General features: G+C 41.9%; 1 protein-coding gene and 1 non-coding gene across 8 annotated transcripts in view; one reads left to right on the top strand and one right to left on the bottom strand.

The window, feature by feature from the left end:
• Positions 1-2,237: 2,237 nt before the first annotated feature.
• Positions 2,238-2,341, bottom strand: LOC133243581 (U6 spliceosomal RNA). The gene has a single exon (XR_009735135.1). It is a non-coding gene; the product is annotated as a U6 spliceosomal RNA (small nuclear RNA).
• Positions 2,342-5,062: 2,721 nt separating this feature from the next.
• Positions 5,063-15,949, top strand: part of PHF8 (PHD finger protein 8) — a 97,257-nt gene continuing 86,370 nt past the window's right edge. For 2 of the 7 annotated variants that reach the window (XM_061410246.1, XM_061410249.1), the window contains exon 1: positions 5,063-6,378. In XM_061410246.1, the coding sequence (XP_061266230.1) occupies positions 6,281-6,378 (98 nt within the window). In that variant the 5' untranslated portion in view covers positions 5,063-6,280. The remainder of the gene's footprint in view (positions 6,379-15,949) is intronic. The other 5 variants (XM_061410244.1, XM_061410243.1, XM_061410242.1 and 2 more) reach the window with 5 other exon arrangements.

Raw genomic sequence — 15,949 nt, 5'->3', positions numbered from 1 at the left:
CTTGCATACATACTAGCCATATGGCCTCGAGCAGGTGGTTTTAAGTGTCTACACTCAGCTTATCCATAAAATGGGGATAGTACAAGCACTAGTACTATCATTGGGTTAGTACCCAATGTACTAGTATCACTAGTACCTCATTGGGTTGCTGTAAGGATTGAGTTAATGCACTTAAAGAGGTTAGAACAGGTGCTTAGCACACCATAGCTTCTCAGATAATGTTATTTATTGTTATTTTGTCTGTTTTCACTGTCTTTGTACTTCCCAGTCTATTTTGGAGCAAGTCTGTTCTTATGTAATGCTTTCATTTTCCCCGTTTTTCTTCATAAATTTTATAGTTCACTTTGGCCCTCATAATTTTTTATCTCAACAGTTATATGTATGTACATTTAGACAGATAAATCAGAAAAGAGCTCACTGAGGTTCCTTCTAGGAAAGCAAGCAGGGATTGAATGGTGGTCAGGGTGGATCTTCAGCCTGTTTGGATGTTAATCTACAATGGGAATGCATTTCCTATGGTTTATGTAGTTAAAAGTAAATGTTTACAGCTGTTAAGTAGAGGTGGGGTAGAGGAAGAAAGTTTCCAGGGCAGCCTTGTGCTATGGCGGCCAGTTCAGATCAAGCACTGATGTTGTAAGGCACAACTGGAGCACACATTTTCAGGGCATCAGCGGGCTGCCTCCCAACCAGGGCAGTGTGAGTTACTTTGTCAGCAAATCTAACTGGCTCGATTTAGCCCCCTTACAGCTTTGCTTTCCCCATTATCTTTTATCCCACCAACCTCACCACTCAAGATCACTGGGGATAATTTTAGGGATGGGTACCACTGTACCTAGGTCAAACACCACCTCCTGTGAAGCCTTTCTTGACACATCCACTGAATACATGTGAATTAATTGTGGTTCCCTTTCTGTTTATACATGTCATTCATACCTCTAATTAGCACTTGAGAGGGTTTAACCTTTTAAGCCTTGTTATTGTTCATTGAATCTTGCCTTCCTAATTAGATTGTACAGGGTCTCTAATTCATGTCTGGAGACCCCACCCCCAAAACCCACCAGTCCATCATAAATGTTCAGGAGATGTTACTGAGAGAGAGCCCTGAAATGGCCCCCACAACCAAATTAGGGACTTTACACTTTTTATTCCTTTTATCCTGTCCCTGGCCAGCTCTTCCTGTTATTCAGGTCTTCTGCTCACATGTCAGCTTCTCTAAGAGGCCTTCCTTGACTATTTAATATAGACTAGTGTCTATTTAAATCTTTGTCTCATAACTTGTTTTATTGTCCTCATTGCACTCACTGCAGTTTAAAATTCTCTTACTTAACTCAATTGTCTCGCTCTCTGGAATGTGAACCACAGGAGGGCAGGGACCTTGTCTGAATCCTCGGTGTCTAGAACAGTACCTTGTATATAGTTGTTGTTCAGTTGTTCAGTCATGTCTGATTCTTTGCAACCCCATGGACTGCAGCATGCCAGTCTTCCCTCTCCTTTGCCATCTCCCAGGGCTTGCTCAAATTCATGTCCATTGGGTTGGTGATGCCATCCAACCGTCTCATCCTCTGTTGTTCCCTTCTCCTCTTGCCTTCAATCTTTCCCAGCATCAGGGTTGTTTCTAATGAGTCAGCTCTTCACATCAGGTGGCCAAAGTACTGAAGTTTCAGCTTCAGCATCAGTCCTGCCTGCCAATGAATATTCAGGATTAATTTCCTTTAGGATTGACTGGCTTGATCATTTACAGTAGGTGTTCAGTAAATATATTAATGAATTGTACATGATTATTGACTGATCTCCATGAAGAATGTTAATATCACAAGGGCCAGGACCTTGTCTGGGTTACTACTACATCTTCACACCTAGTACAGTACCTAGTGAATAGTAGATGCTCAAGAATTATTGAGTGAGTGAATTAATGTTCCACACACTCTTTAACCCAGCATATTCAGAACTGAACTTAGTCTCTTCTGCACGAAACCTGCTTTTCCTTCTATGTACCCTGGCTCAGTCAATGGCATCATCATCCAGAAATGACACCCAATCCATAAATGAACTCATACTCCTTTCACTCATTCATCTACTATTTTCAGTTAGTCTCCTAGCCCTGCCTATTCAACCTCCAAAATACCCCACTTATCTGATCATGTTCTACCCCCTGCTGCAACTATTCTGATTCAGGCCTCATCTTTTTTTCATGACTATTGCAACTGCCTCCTCTCTGCCTTCCCCCTTTTCTGCCATTTATTATGGAATCCTTCATAAATTTGTATGTCATACTCATACAGGGACCATGCTTAATCTTCTTAGTGTCTTTTCAATCTTAATATATGTGCTGCTTAAGCAAACATCCTTCTGCCTTTGTGTGAAGTTAAGAAAGCTTAGCTGCAGGGTTTGTCACCTGCCATTTGGTTATGTGGTTATATGTTTTATAAAGTTTACAAAGTGTAATTAAACCACAATTGGTTAAAATTGCTGTCCCTTTCTACTGAGAGTTTTCCTGGTCACATTTTCCTTGTAGGTGATGTAGGAGCGCCTCAGACATTTTTGAGATTCAGCTAAGTAGAAGTTGATTTGCAGGATAAATTTAGTTTGGGTTTAGTGGGGACATCTGTATGTTTGTGCCATTTCCATTTATATGTTATTATCCAGGTATAAGAATGATTTCTAGAAAAAACTTTACCTTTTAATGTAATTTTGCATTTACAAGTCTATATTTTTTTTCCTAATGAAATGAACCTCACAAACTGTATAAGCTTCAGGTCCCACTAAACCTGGACTGTCATCTGCCTAAGCCACAAATGTGACGCTGTTGCTTCTGCTCAAAAACTATAGTGATTTCTTATTGCTTCCAGGATAAAATCTAATAGTCAACTTTTTTGTAAATGTTTTCCCATGTGCATCCATGCATTTGTACACAATGTTTGCTTGTGTGTGTGTGTCTGTGCATGTGCACGCACTCAGTGGTGTTTGACTCTTTGCAACCCCCATGGACTGTAGCCCACCAGGCTCTGTCCATGGGATTTTCCAAGCAAGAATACTGGAGTGGGTTGCCATTCCTTTCTCCAGGGGATCTTTCCCACCCAGGGATCCAACCTACATCTCCTATATCTCCTGCATTAGCAGGCAGATTCTTTATCACTGAGCTACCTGGGAATCCCGTTTGTACATCATAATCCTTTTACATACAATGTTCTTGTTAATTTAGTGAACTTTTATATACTCTCCAAGTCTCTCTGAAATCTTCCTTGACATCATCAAGCAGCTTCTGAGGCACTTTCTTAGCCTTATTGTACATTTTGCGAGAGGTATCTGTGTACTTATTGGATGCTGTATTCCAATCGTTTACTTGCAGCCTTGTCTCCTGCACTGGCTGGCAATTTCCCACTGCAGTGTCCCTCTTTTTCATCATTCTATCCCCAGGGCCTAACCCCCTCATCACTTAGGAAATCGGAGCGCACACACGCGTTTTCTTTTCTAAAGCAGTGGGACCGGTTAAGAAAATGAAATATTAAGCGGATTCCTAGAGAATTTTCTAGACTGTCTGAGAAAACCAGCGCCACCCTGAAGCATGCGTGTGGAGTTCCGTCCCTTCAACCTCTTCTACTCCATCCTCAGGCTGTAGTAAGAAAATCATGGGACAGGTGCATGGAAACCCTTCAGTTGTATCTGAACTGAACTGGGGGGGGGGGGGGGACGGTGTGGGTGTGAAAGTGAAAGTTACTCCTTTGGGTCTGACTCTTTGCGACCACTTCATGGAATTCTCCAGGCCATTAGACTGGAGTTCATAGTGTTTCCCTTCTCCAGGGGATCTTCCCAACCCAGAGTTTGAACCCAAGTCTCCCAAACTGCAGGCGGATTCTTTACCAGCTGAGCCACCAGGGAAGCCCAGACGGGGTTGGGAAGTACCAAAGAAGAGAGATTTCAGAGGGAGCTGGGGAGTTGACAGAGGCTTTATGGAGGGACTGAGGGCAGGACCCCAGGGGTAGTAGAGGGTGCAAGGTTCAACTTTCTTGCTCTGAAACTCAAGCAACTTGGCTTCCCTAAGCCCGTGTCCTCACTCGGTGATGATAGATTCTCCTGCATTGTGTAGATTAAAGACCTGGAGACTCTGTGAAACAGGCCGACCTGCTGAAGGTGCTCAGTGAACAGGAGCCTCTGTGAGCACTCGCCCTCCCCCACCTCCCCCACGCCGCCACCTATTAAGTTTGCGGCGCACAGTCGCAGAGTTCACCTCCTCTCATAAGAAAAAGCTGGGGAGGAGTAGGAAGAGATAGTATGTGTGTGTGTCAGAGTCTGTTGGTGGTGGGTGCTTAACTCCCTGCTTGCCCGGAGGAGGGGGAAAGCAGGGAAGGCTCTGGCCCCACTCAAAATGGAGCCAAGTGCCCGCCTCGCCTAAGATGGCGGCCTCTCCGCCTCTTGGTTCCGGGTCCTCGGCGTCCACTGGGTACCTGGGGAGTCCAGCGGGTCCAAAGGTGGCTGAGCCCCGCCCTGCTTCTCAAGGTGATGCTCCGCCCCTCGTGGCGTCACGCGGGAGCCGGGGCCCGCCTCTGCCGCGGTTACCTCGCGAGTCTGGACCTCATAAGATGGCGGTTGGGTCGCCTCCCCACGGCGGTGCCGCCACTCTCAACATGGTAGCTGTTTACCCCGTGTTTCTCCTGCCCTCTCCGCCCCAACTTCCTCGTTGTTTTGAATAAACTTTATTGACTACTCCGAATTACCTACCACCGCCGCTGAGCATCTCCCAGCGACTTTCCGGACTGCTTTTCTCCAACCCGGCCGCCGGTTCGTCTCTTTCTTCGTTGGTTTGCTCGCGGCAATCTCCTTCCAGCCCAGCGACGCCGCCGCTAGCCCGTTCATTGGGCGGCCGCCGGACTAGGCCCGAGCCGAGGGCTCCAGTAGGCCCTAACGGCCGGGCCCGAGGCAGAGCTGTGGAGAAAGCTGCCCTGAAGCACCGCCGGGCGGCCAGCGAGACCCAGCGGGTGGTTCGAGGGTAAGGCGACCGAGGTTCGCCGCGTTGCCGTGACGATCCCACAATTCGGCGCGCGCAGCCTGTGGGGCCGGAACTGCCGGCCGAGCCTCCCGCTGAGAGAGGCGCTGAGCCGCTCCAGAGCGAGCCTGGCCGCTGGCAGTTCGGTAGGACTGAGCTGCGCGGGCTTGAAGACTCTCTGCAGCTTTACGGATGAGGAGGTCCCTGTAGGGTTCGGGACCGAAGACGCTCTTGTCAGGTTTGGGGCATGAGGAGGTTCCTGTCAGTTTGGGAGGCGTGAGGAGATTCTCCTAAGTTTCTGGGGCTGGAAGGATATTCCTGTCACTTTGGGATCTGTGATGAGATACCTGTCAGTTTTAAGGGGGCAGAGGAGTCTTGGTCTGTTTGAGGAGGCTGTGAGGATATGTCTGCCAATTTCAGAGCTGTGGGAGGAAAATCCTCACTTGGTTGCGGAGTGTGAGGAAATTCTAGTCAGTTTCAGGGGTTTTGAAGTGAACTATTTGAGTTTCTGGGGTGCAACAGAAGCCTGTCAGCTTTGAAGTAGTGGGTGAGCTGATCAGTTTTGGGGTTGAGATTTATTTCAGTTGTTGGGGTGATGAAACTCCCGTCTGGTCGTGGATGGAATAATTTTGAAAGTGAAGGAGCAGATAATTTAAACTCTCAGAACACGACCCCAGAACTGTGATTTTAGTTGGGCGCCTAGTCTTGTCTCCCTCGTTCCTGAAGGCATGGAGGTAATTTTCGAGTAATCTGAGGACTTCCAGGGATCCCTATTCTCTCTGTCTTGTTGCCTTTATTTTTGGAGTGAGAGAAGGGGCTTTTTCTATACCCCCAGCCTCATCCTCTAGGCTGTCGTTTGCGTCATAATAAAGAGAGCCCTGGGAAGCAGCGTTGCTAACAAGGAGAGGTTGCAGTGAGAGATTAAAGGAGCTTCCTGAAAAGGCGTCAGATCTTTCCCTGAAATCCGGAAAGAAGTTATCACTGACGCAGGGGGCTGAAGGAGGTAAGGAGGGGAAATAAAGCTACGAGAGCAGAGCGCTGTTCTTTATTTGTTAAAGCGGCCCATGGACTTTCTCCAGTTGCCCCCTACAGCCCCAACCAGCTGTGTTGCATCCCGGCGGCAGCGGTAACTGTCCATTTGAGAGCTGAGGGTTGGTACCCTGGGGGACCTGATTCACTCTGTAAAAGTGTCGTTTGTGCCCAGCTTTGGTCCAGAGGGGACGCGTGCTGCCGCCTCCTGCTCCTTTTGAAGCTAAGATCCTGGCCCACTGCAGAACACTCCAAGGCCTGGTGAAGATGGCTTCAGTACCAGTGTATTGCCTCTGTCGGCTGCCTTATGATGTGACCCGCTTCATGATCGAGTGTGACATGTGCCAGGACTGGTTTCATGGCAGGTAAGGAGGGCAGGGCATCCTGGACAGGGTGCAGTGGCCAGGTGCTCACTGGCTTGCTCCTTTCTCAACTCTGGTTCAGGTTCCTCCTCAGAAACTTAATTTCCCCTCTCTCCGCTACAGTTAGGTCCAACCCACCCCCAGACACAGGTTCTTACATCCCTCCTTGTAGATTATGGCCTAGCTTAACACTGACATTTGGTTTCTCCTCTTTTTTCTTTTCCTATATATATTTCTATTTTGAACCCTTCTTCTATTTTGTATTTTTTTTCTTAGAAAAATACTTTCTTTTCAGTTACAAAGAATGTATCATCTTTGTATTCTGGTAATTTTGTTTTTCCTCAGAGGCTGGCTTTGGGAGAGACTGTACTGCATTTTTGAGATATTTGAGTCCAACAAACATGGATTTGAGTTGTGGTTTTGCAGCTTACTATCAGAGTGACCTTGGACAAGTTGCTTTGCTTCTCTGAGTCTCTTAAAGTGTCTTCAGGCAGACAGAGTGTTTTCTTTATCTATTAGATAAAATATATCTAATACAGCCTTCCTCTTTATTTAAAGCATTTTTGCATGCACCTAGTAAATGGAGGCAGAAATGCAATAGCATTTTATTTCTACAGTTTTACCTGCAGAACCATCCAGGTAAATTGAATTAAGCAGAGGAGATATTGGGTAAAACAGTAGGAGTAAAACCACTAATGAAATCCCTCCAGGTAACCATGTGTGCACATAAGCACCTGTCACCCAGGATTCCAGAAAGGTTAGTGTCTGGAATAAACCTGTACTATTATCCCATTATTGGGACTTATGTCAGCTCTGGAAAGAAAACCATGCAAGGATTTGTACATTGGAGTACAACAAAACAGTGTATGGCGCCCTCCTGCTGTTGCATGTTGTTAGGTTCTAGAATTTTCAGTTATCAGTCTTTTTCAAAGGGAAGCTTCACAGAGGCTCTAGTGACCTGCCAATGCAGGAGACAGAGGAGACGCGGGTTCAATCCCTGGGTCAGGAAGATACCCTGGAGGAGGAAATGGTAACCCACTCCAGTATTCTTGCCTGGAAAATCCTATGGACAGAGGAGCCTGGCAGGGTACAGTCCATGGGGTCAAAAAGAGTCAGACATGACTTAGTGACTGACCACATGTGCACTTTCCGAAGGAGGTGTTTCTGTTACCACACCCAAGACCAAACTGAAGGTTTTGGTACTGGTAAAATTCTACTCTTAGCAAGGACTGTCCCATGCAGCACATCTAAATTCATATTCAGCTGATCTTTGTTGAGTATTTACTGTGTGCCAGGTGCAGAGTTCTATTTACTGCCTCATATTATTTCATTTAAGAGGGGACAGACCTAGATGATGGGGCATTTTTCTTTCCCCTGGAAATAAATGGGGATTAAGATGTCTTTCAGAAAAAAAAAAAAGATGTCTTTCAGGATTCCTGGTATCTTTGCTAGTGCTAATCAAGTCACTCCTCTGCTTAAAATTCTTTCAGTGATCCTCCTACATAATAAAAATCAGTCTCTTTTGTGTGACAGACAAAACCTTTTGTGATATACTTGTTCAGTCTCATTTACCACCACTCCTCCTCCCTTGTTCTTTATATCCCAGAAAGACTGAACTACTTATAGTTCTGGGGAAATTTTATACTTCCTTATGCCTCTTTGTCTTTGCACATGCTATTCCCACTAATGTCCTTCCATTTACAACTCATAGCATACCTCTTTTGTAGAAGGCCTCCTTTTGGGTTCCCATGGCACTTTATGTATATTCTTATTGAAAGTAATTATTTCATCATATCATAGTTATAAATGTATTTTTGTCACTCACTAGCAAGAGCTACCTGAGGGCAGAGATGCAATCTTTTCATATTTGGTATCCTCAGAACCTAGTTCAATGCTAAACTTGTAATAGATGCTGAGTACATTTTTCAATGAACAAATGAATGAATCTTCTTGATTCATTGCCTGTGGGCCTTGCTTTGGATTGTGTAGGTTTAAACCTGAAAAGTGAACTTCTGCATGCAGTACAGAGACCCTAACTCTGCAGTGTGGGAACAGGAAATAGGAATGAATGCTTCCTGAGTGCTTATTGTGTGCCAGGCCCCATGACAGAGACTTGGCATACATTTATCTCATCTAATGCAAATCCAAGCCTGAAAGTTAGATATTTCGTTTTCAAATAATATTAAAAATTTTTCCCTGACTATATAAGTGAGACATGCTTATTGTAGAAAATGCAGAAAAAGAATAAAAAAGGAAATAAAAATCATCTATGGGCCTTTTATCCAGCACAGTCTACTGTTTAATTTTTTGTTGCATTAACTCCCATTGTTTGACTTAGAATATAAATGTATATTTTATTGGGTTGGCCAAAAGATTCATTTGGGTTTTTCCATAACATCTTACAGAAAAACCTGAACCAATTTTTTTGGCCAACCCAATACAATGTGGGATTGTATTATAAACACCATTTTGTAACATGATTTTTATTCCTACTTAACATTATAAAGTTACGGTCATTAAATATTGATCTAAAGATGATTTCTGATATCCCATTATATATCTTTGTCATCAGTTACTCAGTCATTTCCTTTGAGGTTGGATACTTAGGTTGTTTCTACTTTTTTATATTATAAATGATACTATGATGTGAGGGAAACTTTAGGGTTTCTGGAAATGTTTGGCATTTTTATTTGGGTGCTCGTTGAAACAAAAGGGAAAACATTGTGGAAAGCATCTTTGCACGGTAGAGACCTGACATTTATAAGGAATACCACTGAGACCTTTAAGAATTCCAAATTTACAATATGAAAATGTGTTTATGGGCCAGGCCCCTTCTTAATCACATTTCTGTGGTGAGTCCTGTGTTTCTGTGCACACCCTGACATAAGTTAACTGCCTTAATTTTTTTTTCCCATGAAAGAGACCAAAATTTTATCTCTTATCATGCTTTTCTATGGACTGCCAGAGAATAAGGAAGCCAGCTGAGAATCAGGTCCTTGGTGGGTGGCTGTTCTTGGTTACTAAGTGCATTGCACACATGCACACACATGCACACACAAACACATACATATACACACATCCTAGGCTCGTAATACTTTAGCATAATTGAAAATTACTAAATATTTTGCATTTTTCATGGTTGCCCACAATAGTTAAGCCCACAGATGCCTGTAGATGATATAAATCTGTTCATATCTCTGATGACTTACAAAGGCCAGATTTCTTAAAGTCTAGTTAGGGATTAGTAATGCCATGTTACTTCCTGGAAAGGTTATAACAAGGAAGATGACTATTCCATTTTGGTGGTGAGAATCTGGAACTCATGGAAGTTAAGTTACTCTTTGAGTCTGGATTTGAACTTAGAATTATCTGGCTTGAGACCAGGCTCTCAAAAGTGGAAAAAACAGTGGTATAGCTCCATTCCTCTATTGTAAGGGGCTGGATTTTGAAGAGCAGTTTGATTTGTAGAGAAGTGGTTCTCAAACTTTAGGGTGTATCAGAATCACTTGGAAGACCTCTAAAAAGATGAGATAGGTAGGCCCCACCCGCAGGATTTCTGATTCAGTATGTGAGTGGGAGCTACTCTCAGAACCACTGATTTAGAGCATTATTCTGTCTCAATTCTTTCCCATTCTGTGGAGTGTGACAGCTTCTGATATTGTGGGATGGGTGGGCTAACATATCATAACTGTACACTGTTGTTCTCAAAATGTGGTTCATTAACTGGAAATTTGTTAAAAATGTAAATTCTTGGGTTGGAAGCCAGCAGTCTATTTTTACAAACAGGTGGATTCTGATGTATCCTAACTTTTGAGAAACCTTGCTGTACACTAGTGGAGGAAGTTGGTTGGCAAGCATATATCTGGGGCTTTGACAAAACCTCACTCCTGTACAGTTTTCCTGTCTATAAAGGAAGTATTGGTTGGCACATCCCCAACATGGTGGCTGTGGTGTGGACTCTTAAACTCTAGGGAAATTGGCACTGGCTTCAGATCTGGGTTCAAATTCTGACTGTGTTACTTTTTAGCAAAGGATTTCATCTCTGTAAAGCCTCAGTTTCCCCAAGAGAAGTTGTGATGATTTAAATAAAATGGTAATGACTATTGTTTATTGAGTACTAGCTAGTCTGCCAGTCATTATGCTAAATACTTTACTTATGAAACTCCAATACTTTGACCACCTGATGCGAAGAGCTGACTCATTTAACAAGACCCTGATGCTGGGAAAGATTGAGGTTAGGAGGAGAAGGGGACGATAGAGGATGAGATGGATGGAAGGCATCACCAACTCAATGCACATGGGTTTGGGTGGACTCTGGGAGTTGGTGATGGACAGGGAGGCCTGGCGTGCTTCAGTTCATGGGGTCACAAAGAGTTGGACACGACTGAGCAACTGAACTATCTTTAATCTTTTTTTTGAGTTTTAAAATTATCAGTTCAATTCATTCAATAGTTACCAGATCAGATCAGATCAGTCGCTCAGTCGTGTCCGACTTTGCGACCCCATGAATCGCAGCACACCAGGCCTCCCTGTCCATCACCAACTCCCAGAGTTCACTGAGACTCACGTCCATCGAGTCACTGATGCCATCCAGCCATCTCATCCTCTGTCGTCCCCTTCTCCTTCTGCCCCCAATCCCTCCCAGCATCAGAGTCTTTTCCAGTGAGTCAACTCTTCGCATGTGGTGGCCAAAGTACTGGAGTTTCAGCTTTAGCATCATTCGTTCCAAAGAAATCCCAGGGCTGATCTCCTTCAGAATGGACTGGTTGGATCTCCTTGCAGTCCAAGGGACTCTCAAGAGTCTTCTCCAACTCCACAGTTCAAAAGCATCAATTCTTCAGCACTCACCTTTCTTCACAGTCCAACTCTCACATCCATACATGACCACTGGAAAAACCATAGCCTTGACTAGACGGACCTTTGTTGGCAAAGTAATGTCTCTGCTTTTGAATATGCTATCTAGGTTGGTCATAACTTTGCTTCCAAGGAGTAAGCATCTTTTAATTTCATGGCTGCAGTCACGATCTGCAGTGATTTTGGAGCCCCAAAAATAAAGTCTGACACTGTTTCCACTGTTTCCCCATCTATTTCCCATGAAGTGATGGGACCAGATGCCATGATCTTCGTTTTCTGAATGTTGAGCTTTAAGCCAACTTTTTCACTCTCCACTTTCACTTTCATCAAGAGGCTTTTCAGTTCCTCTTCACTTTCTGCCATAAGGGTGATGTTATCTGCATATCTGAGGTTATTGATATTTCTCCCGGCAGTCTTGATTCCAGCTTGTGTTTCTTCCAGTCCAGCATTTCTCATGATGTACTCTGCATATAAATTAAATAAACAGGGTGACGATATACAGCCTTGATGAACTCCTTTTCCTATTTGGAACCAGTCTGTTGTTCCATGTCCAGTTCTAACTGTTGCTTCCTGACCTGCATACAGATTTCTCAAGAGGCAGATCAGGTGGTCTGGTATTCCCATCTCTTTGAGAATTTTCCACAGTTTATTGTGATCCACACAGTCAAAGGCTTTGGCATAGTCCATAAAGCAGAAATAGATGTTTTTCTGGAACTCTCTTGCTTTTTCCATGATCCAGCGGATGTTGGCAAGTTGATCTCTGGTTCCTCTGCCTTTTCTAAAACCAGCTTGAACATAAGGAAGTTCACGGTTCACATATTGCTGAAGCCTGGCTTGGAGAATTTTGAGCATTACTTTACTAGCGTGTGAGATGAGTGCAATTGTGCGTTAGTTTTAGCATTCTTTGGCATTGCCTTTCTTTGGGATTGCAATGAAAACTGACCTTTTCCAGTCCTGTGGCCACTGCTGAGTTTTCCAAATTTGCTGGCATATTGAGTGCAGCACTTTCACAGCATCATGTTTCAGGATTTGGAATAGCTCAACTGGAATTCCATCACCTCCACTAGCTTTGTTCGTAGTGATGCTTTCTAAGGCCCACTTGACTTCACATTCCAGGATGTCTGGCTCTAGGTGAGTGATCACACCATTGTGATTATCTGGGCCATGAAGATCTTTTTTGTACAGTTCTTCTGTGTATTCTTCCCATCTCTTCTTAATATCTTCTGCTTCTGTTAGGTCCATACCATTTCTGTCCTTTCTCGAGCCCATCTTTGCATGAAATGTTCCTTTGGTATCTCTGATTTTCTTGAAGAGATCCCTAGTCTTTCCCATTCTGTTGTTTTCCTTTATTTCTTTGCATTGATCGCCGAAGAAGGCTTTCTTATATCTTCTTGCTATTCTTTGGATCTCTGCATTCAGATGTTTATATCTTTCCTTTTCTCCTTTGCTTTTCACTTCTCTTCTTTTCACAGCTATTTGTAAGGCCTCCCCAGACAGCCATTTTGCTCTTTTGCATTTCTTTTCCATGGGGATGTTCCTTTGGTATCTCTTTTAATAGTTAAAGGACTATTTAAATTATCTATTTTATATAGGATATGTTGTGGTAGTTTGTGCTTTCCAAGGAATTGATTCATTTCTTCTAAGTTGTCAAATTTAGTGTGTACCATGGTTCATAATATTCCCTTATTATCCTTTTGATGTCTGCAGGCTGGCTCTGTGGTGACATCTCATTTCATTTCTGATATTGAAAATTTTTATCTTCTTTTTTTCTTTTCAGACTTGCTATAGTTTTGTCAATTTTATTGATGTTTTCAGAGAGCAAGCTTTTTATTTCATTGAATTTCCCTATTATCTTTCTGTTTTCAGCTTTGCTGATTTCTACACTTTATTATTTCCTTCCTTCTGCTTGCTTTGGGTTCATTTTGCTCCTCTTAATGTCTTGAGGTGGGAGCTTAGGTTATTGATTTGAGACTTTTCCTGTATTCTAACATAAGTATTTAGTGCTATCAGTTTTCCTCTTAGTACTGATTTAGCCATGTCCCTCAAATTTTTAATGTTTTCCTTTTCATGTAGTTCACTCTAATTTTTAATTCGCTTAGGAACTTCGTGTTTGACCTGTGAATTTATAGAAGTATGTTGTTTACTTTCCATGTGTTTGCAGATTTTCCTGTTATTCTGTTACTGATTTCTGGTTTGTTTCCATAGAATATACTCTGTACAATTTCAGTTCCTTTAAATTTACTGGATTTTGTTTTATGGCCCAGGATATGGTCTGTCTTGGTAGATGTTTCCATGGTCACTTGAGAAGAATGTATATCCTGCTGATGTTTGGAGGAGTTTTCTGTAAATGTTGATTTACCCCTGTTGGTTGATGTTGTTGCTAAATTCTCTGTCTTTGCTGATTTTATGTGTAATTGTTCAGTCAGTTGTTGAGAAAGAGGTGAAGTGTCCAGGTATAACTGTCAATTTTTCTATTCTTCCTTTCAGTTTTTTCATTTGCCTCATATCTTACAGCTTTGTTGTTTGGTGCAGATGCATTTAGGAGTGCTGTGTCTTGGTGGATTGACCCTTTAATTATTATGTAATGTCCTCTGTCACTGGCAGTTTTCTTTGCATGGAAGTCCATTTTATAGGATATTAATATAGACATTAAAATAGCCACTCCTTTCTTTTGATTAATGGTTGCCTTATGTCTTTTTATATCCCTTTACTTTCACTTTACTTTTACTGACACCATTATATATAAAGTGAGTTTCTTGTAGACACATATAAGTTTGGAATTATTTTTTTCCACTCTGCTAATCTATAATTGGTATATTTAGACCATATATACTTAATGCAATTATTGATGTGTTAGGGCATAAGTTGGTAATTTTTTTGTTTTGTTTGTTTTCTCTGTTCATTCTGTTTTCTTTCTCCTGCCTTCCTTTGGGTTACTTAAATCTTTTCAATAATTCCATTTTGATTTATCTATAATAAATTTAGATATAAATATATACATAAATAAATATAAATTTATCTATAATGTTTTTGAGTGGATCTCTTTGTATAGCTTTTTCAGTGCTTGTTCTAGGCATTGACATAATACATACATAACTTATCACAATCAACTGGTATAGACATTTTACTAGTTTGAGTGAAGAGTAGAAATCTTATTTTAAATTTCTTTATGCTCCCCTGCTATAGTTATCTTAAATATTTCATCTACATATGTTGAGAACCATATCATATAGTGGTATAATTTTTGCTTCAACTGTCAAATATGATGTAGAAAACTCAAGTGGAGAAGGAAAATACATTGTATGTACCCATATTTTCAGTCTTTCCCTTGTTCTGTCTTACTTCCTGGTGTTCTTAAGAGTCCTTTTATCATTTCCTTTCTGTTTAGAGAACATCCTTTAGACATGCTTTTAGAATTGGCCTATTGGCAACAAATACTGTTAGTTTTCCTTCATATAAGAATGTCTTGATTTCCCTTGAATTGCTGAGGGGGTCTTTTCATTTGATATCAGATTCTAGGTTTCTAGTTCTTTTCAGCCCTTGAAAACTGTTGTGCTACTGTCTTTTGGCTGCCATGGTTTCTGATAAGAGAGCTTCTGTCATTTAAATTGGCATTCTCCTTTAGGAAATATCATTTTTCTCACTGATGTCAAGATTTTTTCTTTGTCTTTTTTATGTTCAGGAATTTGATTTTTTTTTTGGCTGTACCACATGGCTTGTGGGATCTTAGTTCCTGAACAAGGATCAAAGCTGGACCATGGCAATGAAAGCACTGAGTCCTAACCACTAGACCATCAAGGAGTTTCCTGATTATGCTATTTCTGAGTGTGGATTTCTTTGGGTTTGTTTTTTTAGTCTACAGGTTGCTAAAGCTCTGTTCATTTTTCTCTATTTTATTTCAGTTTTATTGAGATGTAATTGACATACAGTACTGTTTAAGGTATAGAGTATAATGATTACCACAATTAGGTATAGATACAATAACTATACCACAATAAGGTGTAGAATGAAATGATTACCACAATTAGTTTAGTTACCATCCACCATCTCATGTAAGTACAAAAAAGAAAGGAAAACTAAGCTTTTTGCTTGTGATGAGAACTTTTAGGAATTACTCTTAGCAATTTTCAAATATACCATGCAGCAGTGTTAACTATACTCATCATGTTGTGCATTACATCCTCAATACTTATATATCGTGTAACTGGAAGTTTGTACTTTTTGACTACCTTTATGCAATTCTCTTACCCCACCCCCGCCTCTGGAGGGTAACCACAAATCTCACTTTTTCTATGAGTTTGGGTTTTTTTTCCTAGATTTCATATATAATTGAGATCATAGAGTGGTCTTTGACTTATTTCACTTAGCATAATGCCTTCATGTATCTGTTGGCCATCTGTATGTCTTTGTGAAAATGTCTGTTCAGTTCGTCTGTTTACTTTTTCTTTTTTAATTGGATGATAGTTGCTTTACAATATTGTGTTGGTTTCTGCCATATATCAACATGAATCAGCCATAGGCATACACATGCCCCGTCCCTCCTACCTCCCACCCCATCCCAACCCTCTAGGTCATTACAAAACACCAGGTTTGAGCTCCCTGTGTCATACAGTAAATGCCCACTGGCTATCCATTTTACTTATGGTAAAGTACATATTTCAGTGCTCTTCTCCCAATTCATCCCACCCTCTCCTTTCCCACCTGTGTCCACAAGGCTGTT

This window comes from Bos javanicus, chromosome X, assembly GCF_032452875.1.
Source record: "Bos javanicus breed banteng chromosome X, ARS-OSU_banteng_1.0, whole genome shotgun sequence".
NCBI lineage: Eukaryota > Metazoa > Chordata > Mammalia > Artiodactyla > Bovidae > Bos > Bos javanicus.
This window is presented reverse-complemented; position numbering and strand designations above follow the sequence as displayed.